The sequence below is a fragment of the Pongo abelii genome, chromosome 4 (assembly GCF_028885655.2).
Source record: "Pongo abelii isolate AG06213 chromosome 4, NHGRI_mPonAbe1-v2.0_pri, whole genome shotgun sequence".
Classification (NCBI taxonomy): domain Eukaryota; kingdom Metazoa; phylum Chordata; class Mammalia; order Primates; family Hominidae; genus Pongo; species Pongo abelii.
In genome coordinates, this window is record NC_071989.2 from 140063371 (window position 1) to 140083417 (window position 20047).

A 20047-nucleotide genomic window follows, 5' to 3' on the forward strand; every position below is an offset into this window, starting at 1 on the left:
ATGAGAATCACTTGAACCCAGGAGGTGGAGGTTGTAGTGAACCAAAATCGCACCACTGCACTCCAGCCTGGAGGACAGAGTGAGACTGTCTAAAAAAAAAAAATTAATTAAAAAAAAAAATTTCAGGGCTCAAGAGATCTACTACACATCATGGCGACTAGTTAATAATAATAATATTATATACTGGAATATTGCTAAGACAGTAGATTTTAAGTCTTTTAATGACAAAAAATGATAATTAAGTGAGGTAATAGATATGTTAAATAGCTTGATTTAGCCATTCCACATGTGTACACATATCAAAACATCATTTTATACACTATAAAGATACACAATTTTTTACCTGTCAACTAAAAAAAAAAAAAAAGCATGGTAATAGCCAAAAATATATACATATATATATATATATATATATAGTCACGGAGATCAACAGGACAGAACAGAATAGAACAGAACAGGGAGCCCCCAAACAGACTCACACAACTAGAGTATAAACTGATCTTTGACAAAGGAGCAAAGGTAATTCAATTGAGAAAAGAAAGTATTTTCAGCAAATGGTGCTGCAATGACTGGCATCCACATGTAAAAGCACGAATCTAGACAAAGACCTTACAGTTTTAATAAAATTAATTCATAATGGATCATAGTCATAAGCATAAAATGCAAAACTATAAAGTAGACAGAAAATTACACTGGAGATAATCTAAATGACCTTTGGTTAGGTGATGAGTTTTTAGATACAGCACCAAATACTATACAGGAAAGAAAAAATGTTAAGTTGGACTACATTCAAATTAAAAACTCTGCTCTGTGAAAGACACTGTTATAAGAATAAGAAGAAGCCACCAACTGGTAAGAAGTATTTTTTTTTAATCTGACAAAGAACTGGTATCCAAAACAAAACAAAACAACAACAACAAAAACCATCAAAACTCAACAATAAGGAAAAAAAGCCAACTTAAAAAGGACAAAAACCCCAAACAGACACCTCACTGAAAAAGATACACAGATGGCAAATAAGGATTTGAAAAAATGCTCAACATGTGTCATTGGGGAACTGCAAATTAAAACAATAATGATACATCACTACCTGCCTCTTAGAATGGCTAAAATTGACAAACTGACCATATCAAATGCTGACAAGGATGTAGAGCAACAGGAACTCTCACTAATTGCTGGTGGGAATGCAAAATGGTACAGTCATTTTGGATGACAGCTTGATCATTTCTTACAAAGCTAAACATAATTTTTCCATAATATCCAGCAATCATGCTCCTATGTATTTTTCCAACTGAGTTGAAAACATGTCCACATAAAACCCCCAACATGAATATTTATGGCAGTATTATTCATAGTCACCAAAAGCTACAAGCAAGGTATCTTTCAATAGGTGAATGAAAATGAATGAACAAACTGTGTTACATCTATATAATGGAATATTACTCGGTGATGAAAAGAAATGAGCTATTAGGTCAAAACAGCAGCAACACCACCACCACCACCAAGGAAGAATCTTATGAAAGACTGGCTAAGTGAAAGAAGCCAGTCTGAAAAGTCCACATAGCATATGATTTCAAGCATACAACATTCTGGAATTGACAAAAATATAGAGAAAGTAAAGAGGTAAAGAGATCAGTGGTTGCCAGCAGTTAGTGGGTAGGGATAAATAGGTAAAGCACAGGGGATTTTTAGGGTGGTGAAACTATTCTATATGATACTATAATGGTGTGTATATGACATCATACATTTAATAAAAACCATATAACTATACAACAGAGAGAACTTTAATGTAAATTTTGGTCTTTGGTTAATAATAATGTATTAACATTAGTTCATTAGTTTTAACAAATATATCATACTAATGCAATACATTAATAACTGACACCAGGTGTGGTGGCTCACACCTATAACCCCAGCACTTTGGGAGGCCAAGGCACACAGATCACTTGAGACCAGGAGTTTGACACCAGTCTGGGCAACATAGTGAAACCTTATCTCTATTTAAAATATAAAAATTGGCTGGCTGTAGTAGTGCACGCCTGTAAACCCAGCTATTCGGGAGGCTGAGGCACATAATCGCTTGAACCCTGGGAGGCAGAGGCTGCAGTGAGTTGAGATCGTGCCACTGCACTCCAGCCTGGGCCACAGAGTGAGACACTGTCTCAAATAAATAAATAAATAAATAAATAAATAAATAAATAAATAAATGAATGAATGAATGAATAAAGCATTAACTGGGAAAACTGTAGGTTGGGGGGGAGAGGGCTATATGGAAAAACTGCTATTTGCTCAATTTTTCTGTAAATCTGAAACTGTTCAAATTGTCTATTCATTGTGTGCGTGGGCACGTGCGTGCACAAACACATGCATCAAACTGGAAAAATAAAGCTATTTACAGCTATTTATACTCTTAACTGATAATACAGAGTGGCCAAGAAATAGACAATATAAGAGACAGACATGTCTTAGAATTTACCATTTAGTTACTGTTTCGTTTTGCTGTCCCCCACTCCCACTCTCAACATTCCAGAAGAAAAGAAAGAAGTGATAGTCATTATTCAGCCTGTGCAGGTCTAGCTCTTCAGACACAAACATGGATAGTATCAGAAGATGCACAAAAATCAGACTGCACTACAAATTAAAAAAGAATAAGGTCTAGATTATTGGCTATAAATCACCAACTCCTAAAACCGAAGTACAAACTAGTAATCTTCAGAGGTCTGGCAGGAATAAAATTATACAATATATGGGTTAATACAACTGACTGAGAGAGATACAGCCTATGCCAAACTAAAGAAAGCTTGCCTGGTCTACAGCCCTAAAGGTTCAAATGTTTATTAAAAAAACACAGTAGTCACATAAAATGTCTGCTGGCTGGCTGGAATTCCATCACCTACAATTTACCTGCTTTCAAAAATTGTGTTCAACATTGAGAAAACAGAAAACCACTTATCTTGAGCTTAATATGGGCTTCTTTTTCCTTAACTGTAGAACACTTACTGAAATATCAAATCAATGGTTAGGGTATGTATCCTAGGCAGGCCTAAACCATTAACATTTGGTTTAAGCAACTTTGTATAATTTACCTCCTAAATCATAAAGAAGATACCTAAACATTTATATTAAAACCATACAACTCAAAGAAATTCTCATCTCAAGCAAATAATCCTGATGTTAAAATTATTTCCATCTTACATTCATAAAATCATCAAATTTTGTGTTTTCACATAACTTCTAGAAACATACAAACAGGGCTATATAAATTGAGAAGTTATGAAGCCAAAGTAGACTGTACATCAGGCAGCTCATAAAATTTCCTCTGCAAATGTATTTGATTTCTCCTACACTTCATCTATAAAAAACATTCACATAATGCTTTTATTTAATCATGAATGGCACCCAAAATGTAATAATCTCAACCTTTATGGTTTAAGTATGAAGAAATGAAATTGTGAATAACTTTGCATATAATTCAGATATAAAGAGTCAAGATGACAGTAAACTAAAAAAAAACCCACACTGATTACTGTATCACTAGAGTTTCAGTGTCCCAAAATGAAAAAGCTTTAGAGATTGATTTCAAAACAATATAAATATGTTTAACACTACTGAACTGTACACCTAAAAAATGATTTATAAAGCTAAATCTAATGTTATAGATATTTTTACCGCAATAAAAATATTAAACTAAAATGTTGTTAGCATGCTCCATATAATAAAGAAATGCCTAAAATTAATGTTAAAATAAAATTAATATATGGCACAAATATCATCTCAAATACAGTTTTTGCCTGTACAAATTATTTCTAATACCAAAAAATAATATAAGGTGAAATCAAATTCTCTGTTTTTCTCTACATTTCCCCTAACCACTGAGTTTACTGTACAGAACAGTAAGATATACTTAACTAGCTTTTCATATCTTTTATACTAAACATTATGATGCATAAACCAAATGAATGAGTAGACACTATTCTCTTTCTCAATAATTGAGTCAAGTAAATGATTATTATACAACAGTCATAAAGTAAACTTCAATTTAAATCTACCACTCTTGAGCTCAGTTTTAAAAATGTTTTATATATTTTAAAAGTTTTAAAATTTTATATATATGTATGGCATGCCTACAATTTCATCAGAGCAATCCTGCAGTTTCACAAACTAAAACAGCCTTTCACTCCAAGATGTGATGGTCCATTTAAACAAACAACAATCTAGAAGATCCCTGCCCCAGTAAGAGACCACAGAGTTGTCAATTAAAAAAATGTAGTTTTTCTAAAAGTAAGGTACGTAGACTACTGGTAATAATAAAATTTACACAGTGGTACACAGTGTAATGCGGTATACAAATATACATTTATTATCATTTTTGCGATGGGGTCTCACTATGTTGCCCAGGCTAGTCTCAAACTCCTGAGCTCAAGCAATCTAACCACCTTGGCCTCCCAAAGTACTGGGATTACAGGCACATGCCAACGCGCCCAGCCCAGATACACATTTTTAATTTTAGTTACTATAAATTTATTTTTATAGCTAGTTTTATTATGGTAAAGCATATTGTTTCCCTATCTAACGTAATGAAGTTTCATGTTGAAATAAATTTATTTAGGTATAAAAGATGGTCAAGTTTAAAGAGAAACACTAAATTTAAAAAGTATACATGATATATAAATTTGGTGAAATTGTTAAGATATGATGTAAGTGACTTAAGTTGGGGAAGCACTGCTGTAGGTTATGTTTACCATAGGCCAGGCTCAGTGGCTCATGCCTGTAATCCCAGCACTTTGGGAGGCCAAGGTGGGCGGATCATTTGAGGTCAGGAGTTTGAGACCAGCCTGGCCAACATGGTGAAACCCCATCTCTACTAAAAATAAAAAAAAAAATTAGCCAGTCGTGGTGGCACGCGTCTGTAATCCCAGCTACTGAGGAGGCTGAGGCAGGAGAATTGCTTGAACCCAGGAGGCAGAGGTTGCAGTGAGGCAAGATCACGCCACTGCACTCCAGCCTGGGCGACAGAGCAAGACTCCACCTCAAAAAAAAAAAAGAAAAGAATGGTGCCACTAATGTCAGGCATTCTGCTAAGTACCTTACACACACAATTTCATTTGATCCTTATAACAATCTATTAGATTATTACTAAATTGAATTTACCTATTTTATACTAGAAAACTGGGGGTCAAAAACGCTAATGCACTTGCCCAAGATCACCAGAGGTAGTAAATGACAGAGCCAGGGTTAAAATCCACGTCTGTCTGACAGATTCTAGAGTCTTAGTTTTCACTCCCTATGCTATACTATCTCTCTAGTCTAAAGGAGGAAAGATTGAGAAAATGAAGTAGACCTAAACCGAACCTCTTGTCAAGGGAGACATATCAGTCACTTAGTATACTAATTCCCAACATAAGATCATTTGTAATATGTATGTCACATAGTTAGAAGACAGCTACAGCAGTTATTGGGGCTTCAGGTACAAGCTTTGTTGAGCCAGAAAACCCTAGCGGAAGGACTATTCACTGTGCCATATCTAGAGGAAGGATCAAGCAACAAAGCCATTTAGAATATCAAGTGCATGTTCCTTATATCCATATATCCTTGTATCTCATGTATTCAAGAGTATCTGATTACTACCACTGGTTAAATAACACTTAACAGTCCCTACATCTAGGGTCCCAAGAGAGAATAAAGCATACTTTTGCTAGAACAAGGGTCTTTCCTGGTCATATTTGCTTCTCAAATGGCCCAATACTGAAAAACATACCACTGATGGCTCTCAATGTGCTTGACTCTCAAGCACATTTGAGATGTAGTAACATAGAAGCCAAAGGTCTATTGAATTACACCATCATATGACTATAGGACAAAGAAATTAAATTTTATTAGAACAAGTTAAAGAAAAAATAAATCTTCCTGTGTACACTAGGAATTACTGCATTATGGAAAGCTGGGTAATATGTACCTGAATTCATTTAGGGCATCAACTATTCGATTATATGCCAAACTTCTCTGACTGGCATCAGCTGATCTCCGGCTCATTTTCATAGCCTTGAAAACAATCATTAAGATAGTTAATTCTTATGTTAATCATGAGCAAAACATGGAAAAAAGTCTTTTTTAGACAGTCACATATTTACACAATGCTCTACCAAAATTCTTATCGAGAAAGAAATAAAGAAAGTAAATGCATTTATTGTGACTTTTTCTTCTACACATTTGGTAATTAATGAATGGTTGAACAAAGTTCAAAATTTTTGACTGTTTTCAATCTGTTATTTTTAAAACTGCAGACTGTCAACACATAAAAAAACTGATGTTGACAGTTTCTGGGTTACAAAAAACTTATTTTTCCCAAACAGAACAAGACATAATGATAACTCAATAACAACAACTCATGGTTTTATGCTTTTATTTTACAGATAACACTTCTGTTAACTCCTTTTTTTTTTTTTTTTGGACAGAGTCTCACTCTGTCACCCAGGCTGGAGTGCAATGGCGCGATCTCGGCTCACTGCAACCTCTGCCACCCAGGTTCAAGCGATTTTCCTGCCTCAGTCTCCTGAGTAGCTGGGATTACAGATGCCTGCCACCAGGCTTGGCTAATTTTTATATTTTTAGTAGAGATGGGGTTTCACCATGTTGGCCAGGCTGGCCTTGAACTCCTGACCTCATGATCCACCCACCTCAGCCTCCCAAAGTGCTGGGGTTATAGGCATGAGCCACTGCCCCCAGCCCTGTTAACTCTTCTTTAAAAATTTGCCCAGCCTGGCCAACATGGCAAAATCCTGTCTATACTAAAAACATGAAAATTAGCCAGGTGTGGTGACACATGCCTGTAATCCCAGCTATGAAAGAGGCTGAGGCATGAGAATCGCTTGAACCCAGAAGTCTGCAGTTGCAGTGAGCCGAGATCATGCCACTGCTGCACTCCAGCCTGGGTAATGGAGGAAGACTGTCTCAAAAAAAAAAAAAAGGGAATATAAAGATTCTACAATAAGATAGCTAAAGGTGTTAGTAATATTTGCTTTTTTTTTTTTTTTTTTTTTTTTAAGACAGAGTCCTGCTCTGTTGCCAGCTGAAGTGCAGTGGCACAATCTTGGCTCACTGCAACCTCTGCCTCCCAGGTTCAAGCGATTCTCCTGCCTCAGCCTCCCGAGTAGCTGGGACTACAGGCACACGCCACCATGCCCCGCTAATTTTTGTATTTTTAGTAGAGATGGGGTTTCACCATGTTGACCAAGATGGTCTCGATCTCTTGACCTTGTGATCCACCCGCCTCGGCCTCCCAAAATGCTGGGGTTACAGGCATGAGCCACCATGCCCGGCCAATATTTGCTTTCTTAAAATATATTTAGCCAAGGTTGAAAAGCCTTAATCTAGGTAGGCAAAAGGGGGATCAGGATTAGGATACGGAGGTCAAAAAGAACTTTAATCTTTTACACTTTTTCAAAGAGAACTGAATTCTGTATTCTTTATGTAATTACAAAGTGATTAAATATTGTCTAAAAAAATAATTAAGATGTCAGCCTACTTTAGGCCAGAAATCATGTTCCTGTACACCCAAAAGCTTCAGAGGGTAAAAGTGAAACACACTTTATGTTTTTTCAAACTGTTAAGAGACTGGCAATTTATAAAGAAGTGAATATTATTGTGCTAGAATTTGGTAGTGTTCTTCCTTAATCTTATCAGCAATGCTATTTTTAAATTAAATCACAAATCTCAAAAGGTAGACGACTTCAAAATAACTGCCAAGGTGTTCAGAAACAAAATCCATAGCTTTTATTTAAAAAAAAAATAGTTTGAAAACTGGCCCTAGAAGATAACTTCTTTGGATGGTACAATATTCACTATTATATTCTATTCTTAATAATATTCTATCATTAAGTAACTACTATAGAACTTTAAAAATTAAGTCCCATTCATTTATGTAAAAGCATTCATTTAATTTCATCTTTCAGCTTTAATAAAAAATGGGATACTACAATTGAACAAATACCCAAACAACTACAAGCATTAACAATATACATTTTAGGTCGGGCTCCCCAACCTCTGGGCCGAGGACCAGTACCCATCAGTGGCCTGTCAGGAATTGGGTCGAGCAAGCGAGTGAGCGAGCATTACTGCCTGAGTGCTACCTCCTGTCACATCAGTGGCAGCATTAGATTCTCATAGGAGCGCATACCCTATTGTGAACTGTGCATGCAACAGATCTAGGTTGCACACTCTTATGAGAAACTAATGCCTCTGAAACCATGGCAACTCCCCACCTCCCCAGCCCCGTCTGTGAAAAAATTATCTTCCACAAAACTGGTCCCTGGTTGCCAAAAAGGTTGGGGACTGCTGCTTTAGGTTACAGAATTATCAAAGCGTTAAAACATGAAAACACTTGAAAAGTAATCTTTAATGAGTTCTATAATGCCTATTTCAAGTTTTATACAAAGCTTGAAATACTTCTCCAAATAACTCAAAATGTCAGTTCACCCACAACTTATTACTGTGTGTGATGACTCTGGCTAGACTACAAAATGTGAGTGCAGCCAATTGAAGAAATGTAATCAGTGTCTAACTTAAGAAAAGGTAAATGAAAATGGCCTTTACTCATTTGTTCAATAAAAAAGTATTGCTAATGAACTATTTATTTTTTGACATATTCAATATGAATAACTAACATCTATGTCTTCTCTAAAGGCAGATGATCCTTAGTCACTAATGAGTTATTGAGATACATCCTTTCCTTTCTAAACCATTCTAACGGGTCTACCCACCTCTCGTCTCTTATTCCAGTCTCTTCAAAATGCACTACCAAGTGCTCGTTTCAGCAGCCATATATAAAACACACTGCCAAGTTAATCTCCCCAAAGTACAACTTGCAAACAGCCTTAAAGACAAAGTCAGAACTGCCTGGCAAGCACTCTACATTTTTTGTCATCAGGTCCTCATTAACTTCGCCAGTTGTACCTCTCACTATTCCTCTTCGTATCCTTTCCCCTCCACAGACTGTTGCAAAAAACTTTGGTGACAGCCACTGATTTTATCAGCTCAACTTCTGGGAATCTCCTCTAAAAAATAATCTGGAAAATTCACCAAGATGTTAACGATAGGGTAGCAACAATTGTGCAAAAGTAGAAATGGCCTAACAGGGAAACTGTTACTTAAATTGAGGAGACCTACTAAAATATATGTAAGAACCATTTACAATAACTTGAGAAATGTGTATGTGACAATGATGTTTTTTTATTTTACTATTTGAGATAGGGACTCACTCTGTTGCTACAGTGCAGAGGCACAACCAAAACTCACTACAGCCTCGACCTTCTGAGCTCAAGTGCTCCTCCCACCTCGGCCTCCCTAGTAGCTAAGACTACAGGTGTGCTCCCCCATGCCTGGCTAATTTTAAAATTTTTTTTTGTAGAGACAGGGTCTTGCCATGTTGCTCAATCTGAGTTTTTTTAAATGGGCATATAATTTGAAAAATGTAGACACAGCACAATCCCTACCAAGTAAAAGCACAATATGCATAAAAAAGGCCTAAATAAGATTTTTCAGCAATGAGTTACTGTGTTCCCTTTGGGTGGCAAGAATGTTGATTTTCTTGCTATTCTGCTATATCCAATTTTCAGAGCTTTATGTTTCAAAACATCCCATACATCCTTCAAAATGCAGTCCAAATGAAACTTCTTCCCAATAGGAAGTCATTTCACTTTCCCCCAAATTTCTAAAAAAACTTTGTCCTTCCTTTTTAGCTTAGATTCTAATATTTCACAATTTACTTTACATATTTGTATTGTATATACTATCTCAGTAGCAACCGACAAAAGTGATCACTCCTTCCTTGAAATACTTTCTGTACTTGGCTTTCCCCAAAAGAATATAGTCTTGTTTTTTCTCCTAATTGAATGGCCAATCCTTTTCCTTCTCCTCTGCTGGTTCCTTCTCATCTCGTCAAACTCAATGTTAAAATGCACCACAATTCAGGCTTACCATTCCCTGTCCTCTCTTGCCAATCTCAATGAGTTTCATGGCTTTAAATACCATCTACACACTGATGACCTCTCTGGTAAACTCCAGACTCATAAAAACATAAGGATGTCCAGATGCAAATATAAAATATCCATCTTCTTTTATCAAATCTGTTTCGCTTGCAGTCTTTCTCACTTCAATGCTGGCAACTTCATCCTTTTAACTGCTTGGCTAAAAAAATCTTAGAGTCAACCTTAATGGTTTTTTCTCCCATAGGCCAATTCAGTCTACCAGCTAATCACGCTGGCTCTGTTTTCAAAATATATCCAGAATCCAACTATTTCTTATCAATTCAATCACTAAAGTGGTTTGAGTATTCATCATCTGTCACCTGGATTACTGCAACAGTATGCTAATTGGTCTCACAACATCTACTTTTGCTCCTAGAAATCTATTATCCACCAGCAGTAAGAGTGATCCTCATAAATAATGTCATTCTTCCTCCACTCAAAACCCTCCAATGGTTTCCCATCTTTCATACTTTCGTAAGAATAAATGCTAATGTTCTTAACAATGGTATCTTATAAGGCCCTACATGATCTAGTCTCACTTCAACCCAGGCACCTTGGCCTCATAATGCTGCTTAAGTATCAGGCTTACTCCTGCAATAAGGCCTTTGCCCCTGCCTGGAATACCTTGTTCCAGATGGTTGTAGCTCACTTGCTCCATATTTCTGGACCACATTCACACGTCCTTTAACAAGGGGCATTCCTGACTAGCCTATAAAAATTAGTAATCCTTCCTTCCAGGATTCCTTATATACCTTTCTCCGTTTTATTTTTCTTCACAGGACTTATTACATACATCTATATTCATATGTTTATTTGTCCCATGAGGTCAGAAGTGTTGCTTTTATCACTTCTCTTTAGTTGGTAGAACGGGGTCTACCACATTTTAGGCCCTCAAATATTTATTTACAGAACAAATGGATGAATGATCTTATATCTTTTATTAGACAGTAAGCATCTTAAAAAGGGTTCAATCTATTTGCATCCACCAGAGCACTTTATAGGACACGTGCACAATGTCTGTTAATTTTTCTGCCAAATTAATAAATATAATGCTTAATCGGGAGAATAAGATTTTAAAAGGAAAAGACATAAATAAATAACTATGCTTACCTGTTCTATTGCACTCTTTAATTTGTTCATGTGGCTTTCAAAGAGAGGAAAATGTGAAAAAAAGAATTCATTAAATTTGTTATTTTCATCTTCATCTTTGGATAATGAAAAGATTACCCCAATTGCAATCTTCTTTTTCCGCACAATTCCTGGGTTAGGGCCACAGCTTTCATCTGAGAGATTAAAGCTTTCTTCTATAGACCTTAAAAATAAATGTTTTTTTTTAATTTACAAAAGTAAAAATAATTAAATTCACAATTTAGTCTTCTTGCTAATTAAATGTAGGCAAGCTAAGTCTTTTGCTGTTTTATCAAACAAACCTATAATTTCATACCAATTGTATATCTCTTTAAGAAATCTACTGGCTATTCTTTCAGGTTCATGTTTTTCTAAGAAATTTTACTACAGAGTCAGACTGGGAACATTTTTTTGTCCAATTAGAAGTTACTAAAGAAGTAGATAATCCCAATTCATAATCAACCAAAAAGTGGCTAAATTTTAAGATTTATAGATGAGTCTGGTACAATCTTTTCCCTGTTCTAGGCCCTTCTGGTCTCTGTTTTTGATTTCAGGAGTAAAGTCAAAGATGAAGGAATAAAGGAAATAAAAAAGAGGAGAAAACAAGAACTTTTAGTATCTACAGTTGTACTTAATGTAGATTAAAAACTAATCTTTCAAGAATGAATTACCTTGCCAAAATAAAAACATGAAAAACTGAAATATCAAAACATGTAGTATATAAATCAAAGACCTAAACATAAAACTCTTAGAAGAAAACAAAGGGTAAAGGCGTCATGCATCATGACACTGATTTGGCAATGGTTTCTTGGATATAACACAAACAGCACAGTCAACAAAGGAAAAAAATAAATAAACTGGACCACATACAAATTTAACCTTCTGTGCATCAAAGGACACTATCAATGGAGTAAAAAGACATCCCACAGAATGTAAAAAAAAATTACAAATCATATATCTGATAACGGATTAATATCTAAAATATATACAGAATTTCCCCACCTCACCAACAAACCAAAAAAATGCAATTATAATATGGGCAAAGGACTTAAATAGACATTTCTCCAAAAAAGATATACAAATAGCCAACAAGCACATGAAAAGATGCTCAAGTCAGATGTGGTGCCTCATGCCTGTAATCCTAGCACTTTGGGAGGCTGAGGCAAGTGGATCACTCGAGCCCAGAAGTTCTACTAACCTGGGCAACATGGCGAAACCCCATCTTTACAAAAAAAAAAAAAAATTAGCCAGGTGTGGTGGCAAGCCTGTAGTTCCAGTTATTTGAGAGGCTGAGGTGGAAGGATCACCTGAGCCCAGGGAGGGTGAGGCTGCAGTGAGCCGTGATTGTGCCACTGCACTCCAGCCTGGGTGACTCAAAAGGGAAAGAAAATAAAAGAATAGAAAAGATGTTCAACTTCACTAATTATTAGATAAATGCAAATAAAATCCACAATGAGGAACCACTTCAGACTCATTAAGATGGCTATTATCAAAAAAAACAGAAAATAAGTGCTGGTGAAGATATGGAGAAATTGGAACCATTGTGCATTGCTGGTGGGAATGTAAAATGGTACAGTAACCATGGAAAACAGTGTGCGGCGTGACAGTCCCTCACAAATTTAAAAACAAAATTACCATACGATCCAGCAATTCCACTTCTGCATATATAACCAAAAGTATTGAAAATGGGGACTCGAACAGATACTTGCACACTCATGTTCAGAGCAGCATTATTCACAATAGTTAAGAAGTGGAAGCAACCCAAGTGTCCATCAATAGATAAATGGATAAACAAAATGTGGTATGTATATACAATGGAATGTTATTCAGTCATAAAAAGGAATGAATTTCTGACACATGCTACAACATCGATAAACCTTGAAGACATTATGCTAAATGAAATAAGGCAGACACAAAAGGACAAGCAGTGTATGATTTCATTCATACAAGGTATGAATGAAAATTCATAAAGACAGAAAATAGAATGGTGGTTACAAGAGGAAGGGAAGGGAGAAATGAGGAATTACGTTGAATGGATACAGAGTTTCAGCTGGGAAGAGGAAAAAGTTCTGGAGTTGGATGGTGATGATGGCTGCACAACAATATGAAGGTATTTAAATAAATGTCACTGAACTGTACACCTAAAAATGGTTAAAATTGTAATTTGTTATGTATAACTTACCACAATTTTTAAAATGTAGTAAATTTTAAAAGTTTTCAGTTTCAAACTTAAAATACACAGAATACAAGTCCAGGCTCTAAAAAAACCATATAAAATTGTGTTTAAGGAACTACTCAATCTTGTTCTGTGTTTAAAGTTCCAACTTACCATCTAGGAAATACCCCATTTTCCAAACTTGTTGTTTGGCTGCGTCGCCAACGTCGCTGGTAGCTGCTGGCACAACTTCGGGTAAGTGAGGAGTTTGGGGAAGGAAATGGAGTGATCAGCAAGCTGCTGAGGGATGCTGTTAAGTCAGAAGAACAAGTATAAGTCAATAATGACTAAGCATAATGACAAATTTCTTTTTAACAAAATTACAAATAGGTTAAATTAAACTTTATTTGCTTCATGAGCCTCTAAAATGTCCATTAAAAGAACACATCCTTCTTGGAGCAAGGTCTCAGAGGAGAAAAATCATATATTAACAATGTATCAGCAAAAAACTCTGAGACAATCCCCTTTTGGCATTCCCCTCTAGGGACTCCAGAAGAAAATTATACTTTGCAACAAGGCATTATCCCTTTGGCCACTGGATTGACTGTCCCCTTACTTAGCTGAATCCTTTTAGTTCTTAAATTAAAGGAAATCTGATGCTATTCAAACTTAATGCAGCAGCTGGATTTTAAGAACAAGCTATTGAAAGTAAGTGTCTGAATGGCATTTAAAGAGGTCATTTACAAGTATTCATGGATCACGTGTGCACATGTAGTCAAACCTACCACTTTTAATTAAGAATCATGACTATACCTACTAAGCTCCAAAAAAAGAATGCTCCCTGGAGCATCTAAGGTGACAAACACATTCCAGCAGACTCCACTCTTTAACGGCTGCAATCCCCTGATCTTGGGGATTATTCCCTTCCCAAAACACTTCTCTGAAATCTATAAGATATGTTTATTGCTTGAGGTGTTAAGAGCTACAACTGCTGATTTTTCATTAGGCTAGGGGATTTTCATTAGGCTTTTCCCCACTGGATTTAGAGAGGATAAGACTTGCCATTAAGGGCTTGCTTTTGTTTGGCAATATTCCAGACTTCTATCTTTCATGATCATAAGCACATACTGAAAATGTATATTCAAAACGGATCTATTATCATCACTATTAAAAACGTACAGGCCAGATGATAAATTATTTTGGACACCAGCACTAAAAACTGAGACACTTTCATTACGAAGATCTATTCATTTGAATTCTGACAAATTCAATGATAGAGGATAAAGCTGTATGTGCCATGCAAACATGTAGACCATCAATGAACTCATTCTAAATTACTTTAGAACGCAGATTCTAAATGTAGACCACATTTTATCAATTAGTATTACAAAATCTTGTAGTCCAAGATTGGGTATGTACAACTAAATCTGGGTATGACTTCGGTGAAAAATAAAATGCTGTCCTCAGTTTGGAAAAAATACATTTCACTGCATTCTAATATTAAAAATAACCCTATTAGAAAAAAAAGAAAACACACATTAACCTAAATGGCATATATGAATCCAATAACTTGAAGCAGCCTAACAGATCAGTCTAGCCAGATGCTTCAACTTATAAAGAATGTAAGTATAAATAAATTAATTTATCATCTCTCAAATCTTAAATAAAATAATGAGAATTAAATTCCTGCCAGGGAAGACTAAATATCTAGATTACATCAAAGCAAAGGGTATTAAAAGAAATATACTCTAGATTATTTAAAACAAAAATAAGAAACTCAATTAGAAAAGAAAGATGAGATTACTTGAAAAACACAAGCTATTCTTATTAGAGTAGTGGGGTGGCAACCCTAGCTATCCATTAGAATCAAGTGTCAGGTTTTGCATTTTGTTTTGTTTCACAAATAGAGATGCCTAGAGATACCTTCTCTAGGTTACATGAGAGTCTTTGAAAGTAGAGTTCAGGCACCTGAATTTTTTATAAAACTTCTCTTTGTTATTCTAATACACTCCTAGGGATTGCAATATATGGCAAGTTTAGATTTTTCATTTATACTCAAAACTGAATTATAGAACAATTTCGATAGCAGAGCCATATAATGTAACAACACATGCTATCACACTGAATTAAGTTTCTCATATCTAACAGTAATTCAAGCCTAAAATTACTCCTCCTTTTACTTATGCTGCTCTCTGGGCCCCAACAAACACTTTTCCTTTTAGCTAAAATGCTTTTCTGAGCTTTTGCCTGGATAAATGCTATTTATTTCCCAAAATACAACTTAATCATCATCCTTCTGTAAAGCATCGTTGGCATCCCTGCCCCTTGCCCAGGCTAAGTGTGGTGTTCTTTCTCTGAAGCTTTTTGCGCAGGCCTATCACTAAATGCATCACACAATGAACTATGACAGATGATTTTCCTAATTTTTCTCCCACTAGACTCCATACGTCTGTGTTCCATAAGGGCAGACTCTCGGCTTTAATTTTTTTAATGTCCACCATGTTTCACGTTTCAATAAATGTTTGCTAGACCTACAAATTTTGGACAGGTACATATTTGAAAAAAAAAAAGTATAACACTGATTCAAAATGCCTATGCTTTTCCGGGCAAGAGACAATATGACAATTTAAACTTTAGTTAGCAGCAAGCAAATATAAGCAAATGTGTGTGTGTGTGTGTTTTTTTTTACTACGGTTTCTAAGCAGTTTTCTGACCAATGCTTTTCTTCTTATATTCACTAGGCTTCAACCAGTGTACTTTACTCTGGCTTTACTTCATCCTGGCTTTATTCTACTCAGCACACTTAAAAGTAAACATGAAAAATGTTAAATTTATAAGACTTTGCTCTGGTCTTTTCACAGTTCTCTTGTAAGGCTAATATCAATATGAACAAATTTGATAATAAAGGGAGGGATAAAAAAGAAAATCAATGCCAACAGTAATCTCATAAAAAAACTGAATACAAGAACGTGACATTACCAGACCGTGCTATGCCACTGTCTCTGTCCTCATTGAGCTCTCTTCCAGGCATGTCCATTGGGTTGCTGTGAACTATAAATAAAGATGAAACTGTCAGTTATAAAATATATTGCTATTCAGGTGGATGAACAGCTCCTTTTAAATAGCAAACGAAATCATGCTCATCTCATTGCATTCCCTTATTTTTTTCAATAGCATGGCACCAACCCAACACCAAGAGCTATTACTCAGTTGAACAAGCTTTGAGAGCTCTGTGAAGATTTGATACACAGTATAAGAATCTAAAACATGATATCTAAAGAAGCAAGGAGTGACTAAAAGTCATATTTGGGAAGCATATTCAGTGACAGATATTTACAATATACTATTAAATGAACAAAAGCAAGCTACTGAACAGTATGAGTGCTTGCTGGGACCAAGTGGTGGGTATATCACAGTTCATTCTACTGTTTCTGCCTATAACAATGTATGTTTCAAAATTCTCTATAATAAATTAAGATATTTGTTTGAATAGTATGATCCCAATTTTCTTTAAAAAACAAAAAAGCAGGTATTTCTGGCTGATAAAATGGCTAATATATATTTTTGCCTTTTAAAAGTGTTTTCCAAGTTTTCTATAAATATATATTTTTTATATCTAATATTTACAGGGAAAGAAAATATTAATCAAAACAAGAAGGGCTAAATTGATACCAATCTGAGAACAATGAAGAGTAAATGTGTTCACATTCCAGTAATTTCCACTAAAAGTTTACAATGTTAGGTAATCCGCTAAAATGTGTGAAAACAAGGAATATGATTAGAATCCTGGATATATACACATGAACACACTCTACAATCATCAACTTGATTATGTAAGCAAATATAGTCGTATACGCCTTTTACAGAGCGTTATAGTAGTGCTTGTTCATCTAAATCTTAGCTCCAAGAAAAACTGTTCTTATGGAATAGTGTAGATCAGAAATTTTACAATAATAACAAGATAGGATAATTTTCTGCAATTGGTGAACTATGGTACAAAAGCTACTCAGCCATGGAAACAAGACAGTGTCACATTAAAAATTCCAAGTGGTATCATAAGAAATAAAGTTCATATTAAGTTTTGGTTTCAGATTCTGAAGTTAAAATCATTATGCCACAAGAGAAATGACAAACTGAAATTTCATAAAAATGTCAATTCTACTGATAATTCAGTGTCTGGAAACTTTAAGAACATGTTCAGTAGAAAGGAATTAAGTTTTTATACTTCCTAAAGCAATGTTTTCTTAACCACAACCTCACCAATTGCATTCATCTACTCTCTTGTTTCCACAGCTTAACTACAGAGTCTAGCCGTTGGGGCACACCAACTAGTCTACCCACACAGCACATCGCAAACCTGCAAAGAAAGAGGCGCTCCTGATCAGGCGGAGCGGACCCTGCTCAGAGAATGCCCGCCTGGGGCTGCAGAACTGTGAAAGACCTACATGGCAAAAACGTAAAATACACATGAAAGAGGACTGTTAGAGAAGCCACAATGCGTCAGGGAAAAAAGATGAGCTAAGGCAGCACAAGAGCAGACCAACAAATATGGATGGAAACTTTTAAACTAAATAAGAATTCAAGCTGTCTTTCCCATTTTTGAAACAGGATGGTGTTTCTTTAGCCATGATTTATATCAAACAACAACTTCACGTATTTTTACGAATAAATCTATATGTAATAAAAACAAGCTTCTGCTATATAAAGTAAAAATTATTTTAAATGTTCAATCCTTTCTAATGTAAAGCAGTATTTTTAAAGATCTGAAAAAGTACGATAATGTTATCTATCTAATCTGATATTTGCCAAATAAATTTATTTTTTTTAAGTTGTTTGAAGATTATAGTATGTGCCTACAACTGCAGTGAGGAGAAAACCACCTAAGCACCTGGCACACAGCATACAACAGGGTGCAAAACCAGAAAAGAGATCTTACTGACAAATTAAAAATTGGTTTTTCTAACCCAGTGATGTTACAAAGTAATGGAAGAAACCAAGGTTACTAAACCAGGAGTCAGCCACTGTGGAAGGAGGAACACAAATGAAGCTCATCAGGGACCGGACTCCCAGCTGTTCAAGAGAAGTGGCTGCCACATGCTTCATCAAGAAAAGGTAACTGCAGTCTGAAGACCCAAGAAGGACATTATACCCTGAAAGCAAGCAGCTGGGTTACCTGTTAGTTATGCTTCATCAAAATAGTCTAAATAGCCCTGAAGGACATTTATCTAGGATGGAATAGGGGGCTTTCTGTTTTAAAAAGTGACAATTGCATGTTTCTTCTTCCCTTTTTTGAAACAGAGTTTTGCTCTGTCATGTAGGCAGGAATGCAATGGCATAATCATAGCTCACTGAAAGCTCGAACTCCTGAGCTCCAGTGATCTTCCCTCCTCAACCCTCCCCATGAGCCAGGACTCCAGGTGCACGCCACCAGGCCCAGCTAATTTTGAAAACTTTTTAGTAGAGACAAAGTCTTCCTACATTGCCGAGTTGATCTCAAATTCCTGGGGTCAATTGATCCTCCTGCTTTGGCCTCCTAAAGTGTTGAAATTACAGGCATGAGCCACTCTATCCAGCCAACTGTAGTTTTCAAATTGCTAACAGATATTATTTTTCTGTAGCAAGAACTTCTATAATTATAGCACATGTACAGCAATCCTTCCATGTCTCAATGGTCAGCTCTTTAATTCGTCCTAGCTTTCTTTCCCTCGTTACTTCAAAAATTATCTACTTTTTCAAACTCCTTCCCTACCTCTTCTTCTCAGCATAAAACTTTTGTTTCCTAGAGTATGCACATGCATATATGCACATACACACAGTAGAATTAACCAGATTGGAACCCTTTTTTTTCTATCACCCTGCTTCAAAACTTACTCTCTCATCCATCCTTGCCTCCTTCCTGCCTAAGCTGTCATGTTATTCAAGCCTTACAATGTGCTAGTGACTTATTAAAAAATCCTAAGTTCCTCCCTCCCTTCCAAAGTTAACTCTAAATCAGCTAGGACCCCAATCCCCCATTCTTCTTCAAAAACCTCCTTCTATCAATTATTACTTCTAGTCTTTAATTTCATGCTCCTTATAACTTCCTTTTTCTGTCAACACTTAAACACAGTCAAGTCTCTTCCACCACCCTCCATATATCTAATCCTACAGCAGTTCAGCAGTTCTCAAAATGTCATGCAAGGACCCACTGGGTCCCCGAGACTTTCAGGGGGTCCGTGAAGTCCTCCATTTTCCAACTACCTATCTGTGTGAGACAGGATTTTCTTGATACACTTCAATGAAAACAACATATCACAAAAGACTGAATACAGATGCAGATATGAGAATTTAGCTGTATCCTCATCCAGAAATTAAGGAGACTTGTAAAAATATAAAACAATGCCACTCTTCTTACTGATTTTTTGGAGGCCTGTAATAACATGAAAGGGGGTATTAGTGTAATTTTTCAAGGATTTACTAAATATTCTTCAATTTTTTGGTTGTAATTTCTAATAAAGTATTTATCAGTAGTTGTACTCCACATAAACAAAAGTTCTCTGCAGTCCTCAATAATTTCTAAGTGTGTAAAGAGCTCCTAAAACCAAAAAGTTTGAGAACGACTGCTTGCATCTTGGACAAAAGTCCAAACCCTGAGTCGTCCCATTCTGACATCTATTCTCCCCACTGAAACTGCTCATCTAGGCCACCAAAACCCTTCCTGTTGCTTAATTTAGTCCATATTATTTTATATTACCTTATA

The 20047-nt window shown here is 35.8% G+C and overlaps 1 protein-coding gene across 2 annotated transcripts in view; it reads right to left on the reverse strand.

Annotated features, from left to right (window-relative positions):
* Nucleotides 1-20047, reverse strand: part of FNIP1 (folliculin interacting protein 1) — a 159626-nt gene that overhangs the window by 51145 nt on the left and 88434 nt on the right. The window contains 5 exon segments of one of the 2 annotated variants that reach the window (NM_001131596.2): nt 5957-6042; nt 11136-11337; nt 13483-13618; nt 16288-16359; nt 17666-17749. In NM_001131596.2, the coding sequence (NP_001125068.2) occupies nt 5957-6042; nt 11136-11337; nt 13483-13618; nt 16288-16359; nt 17666-17749 (580 nt within the window). 2 annotated transcript variants of the gene reach the window in all.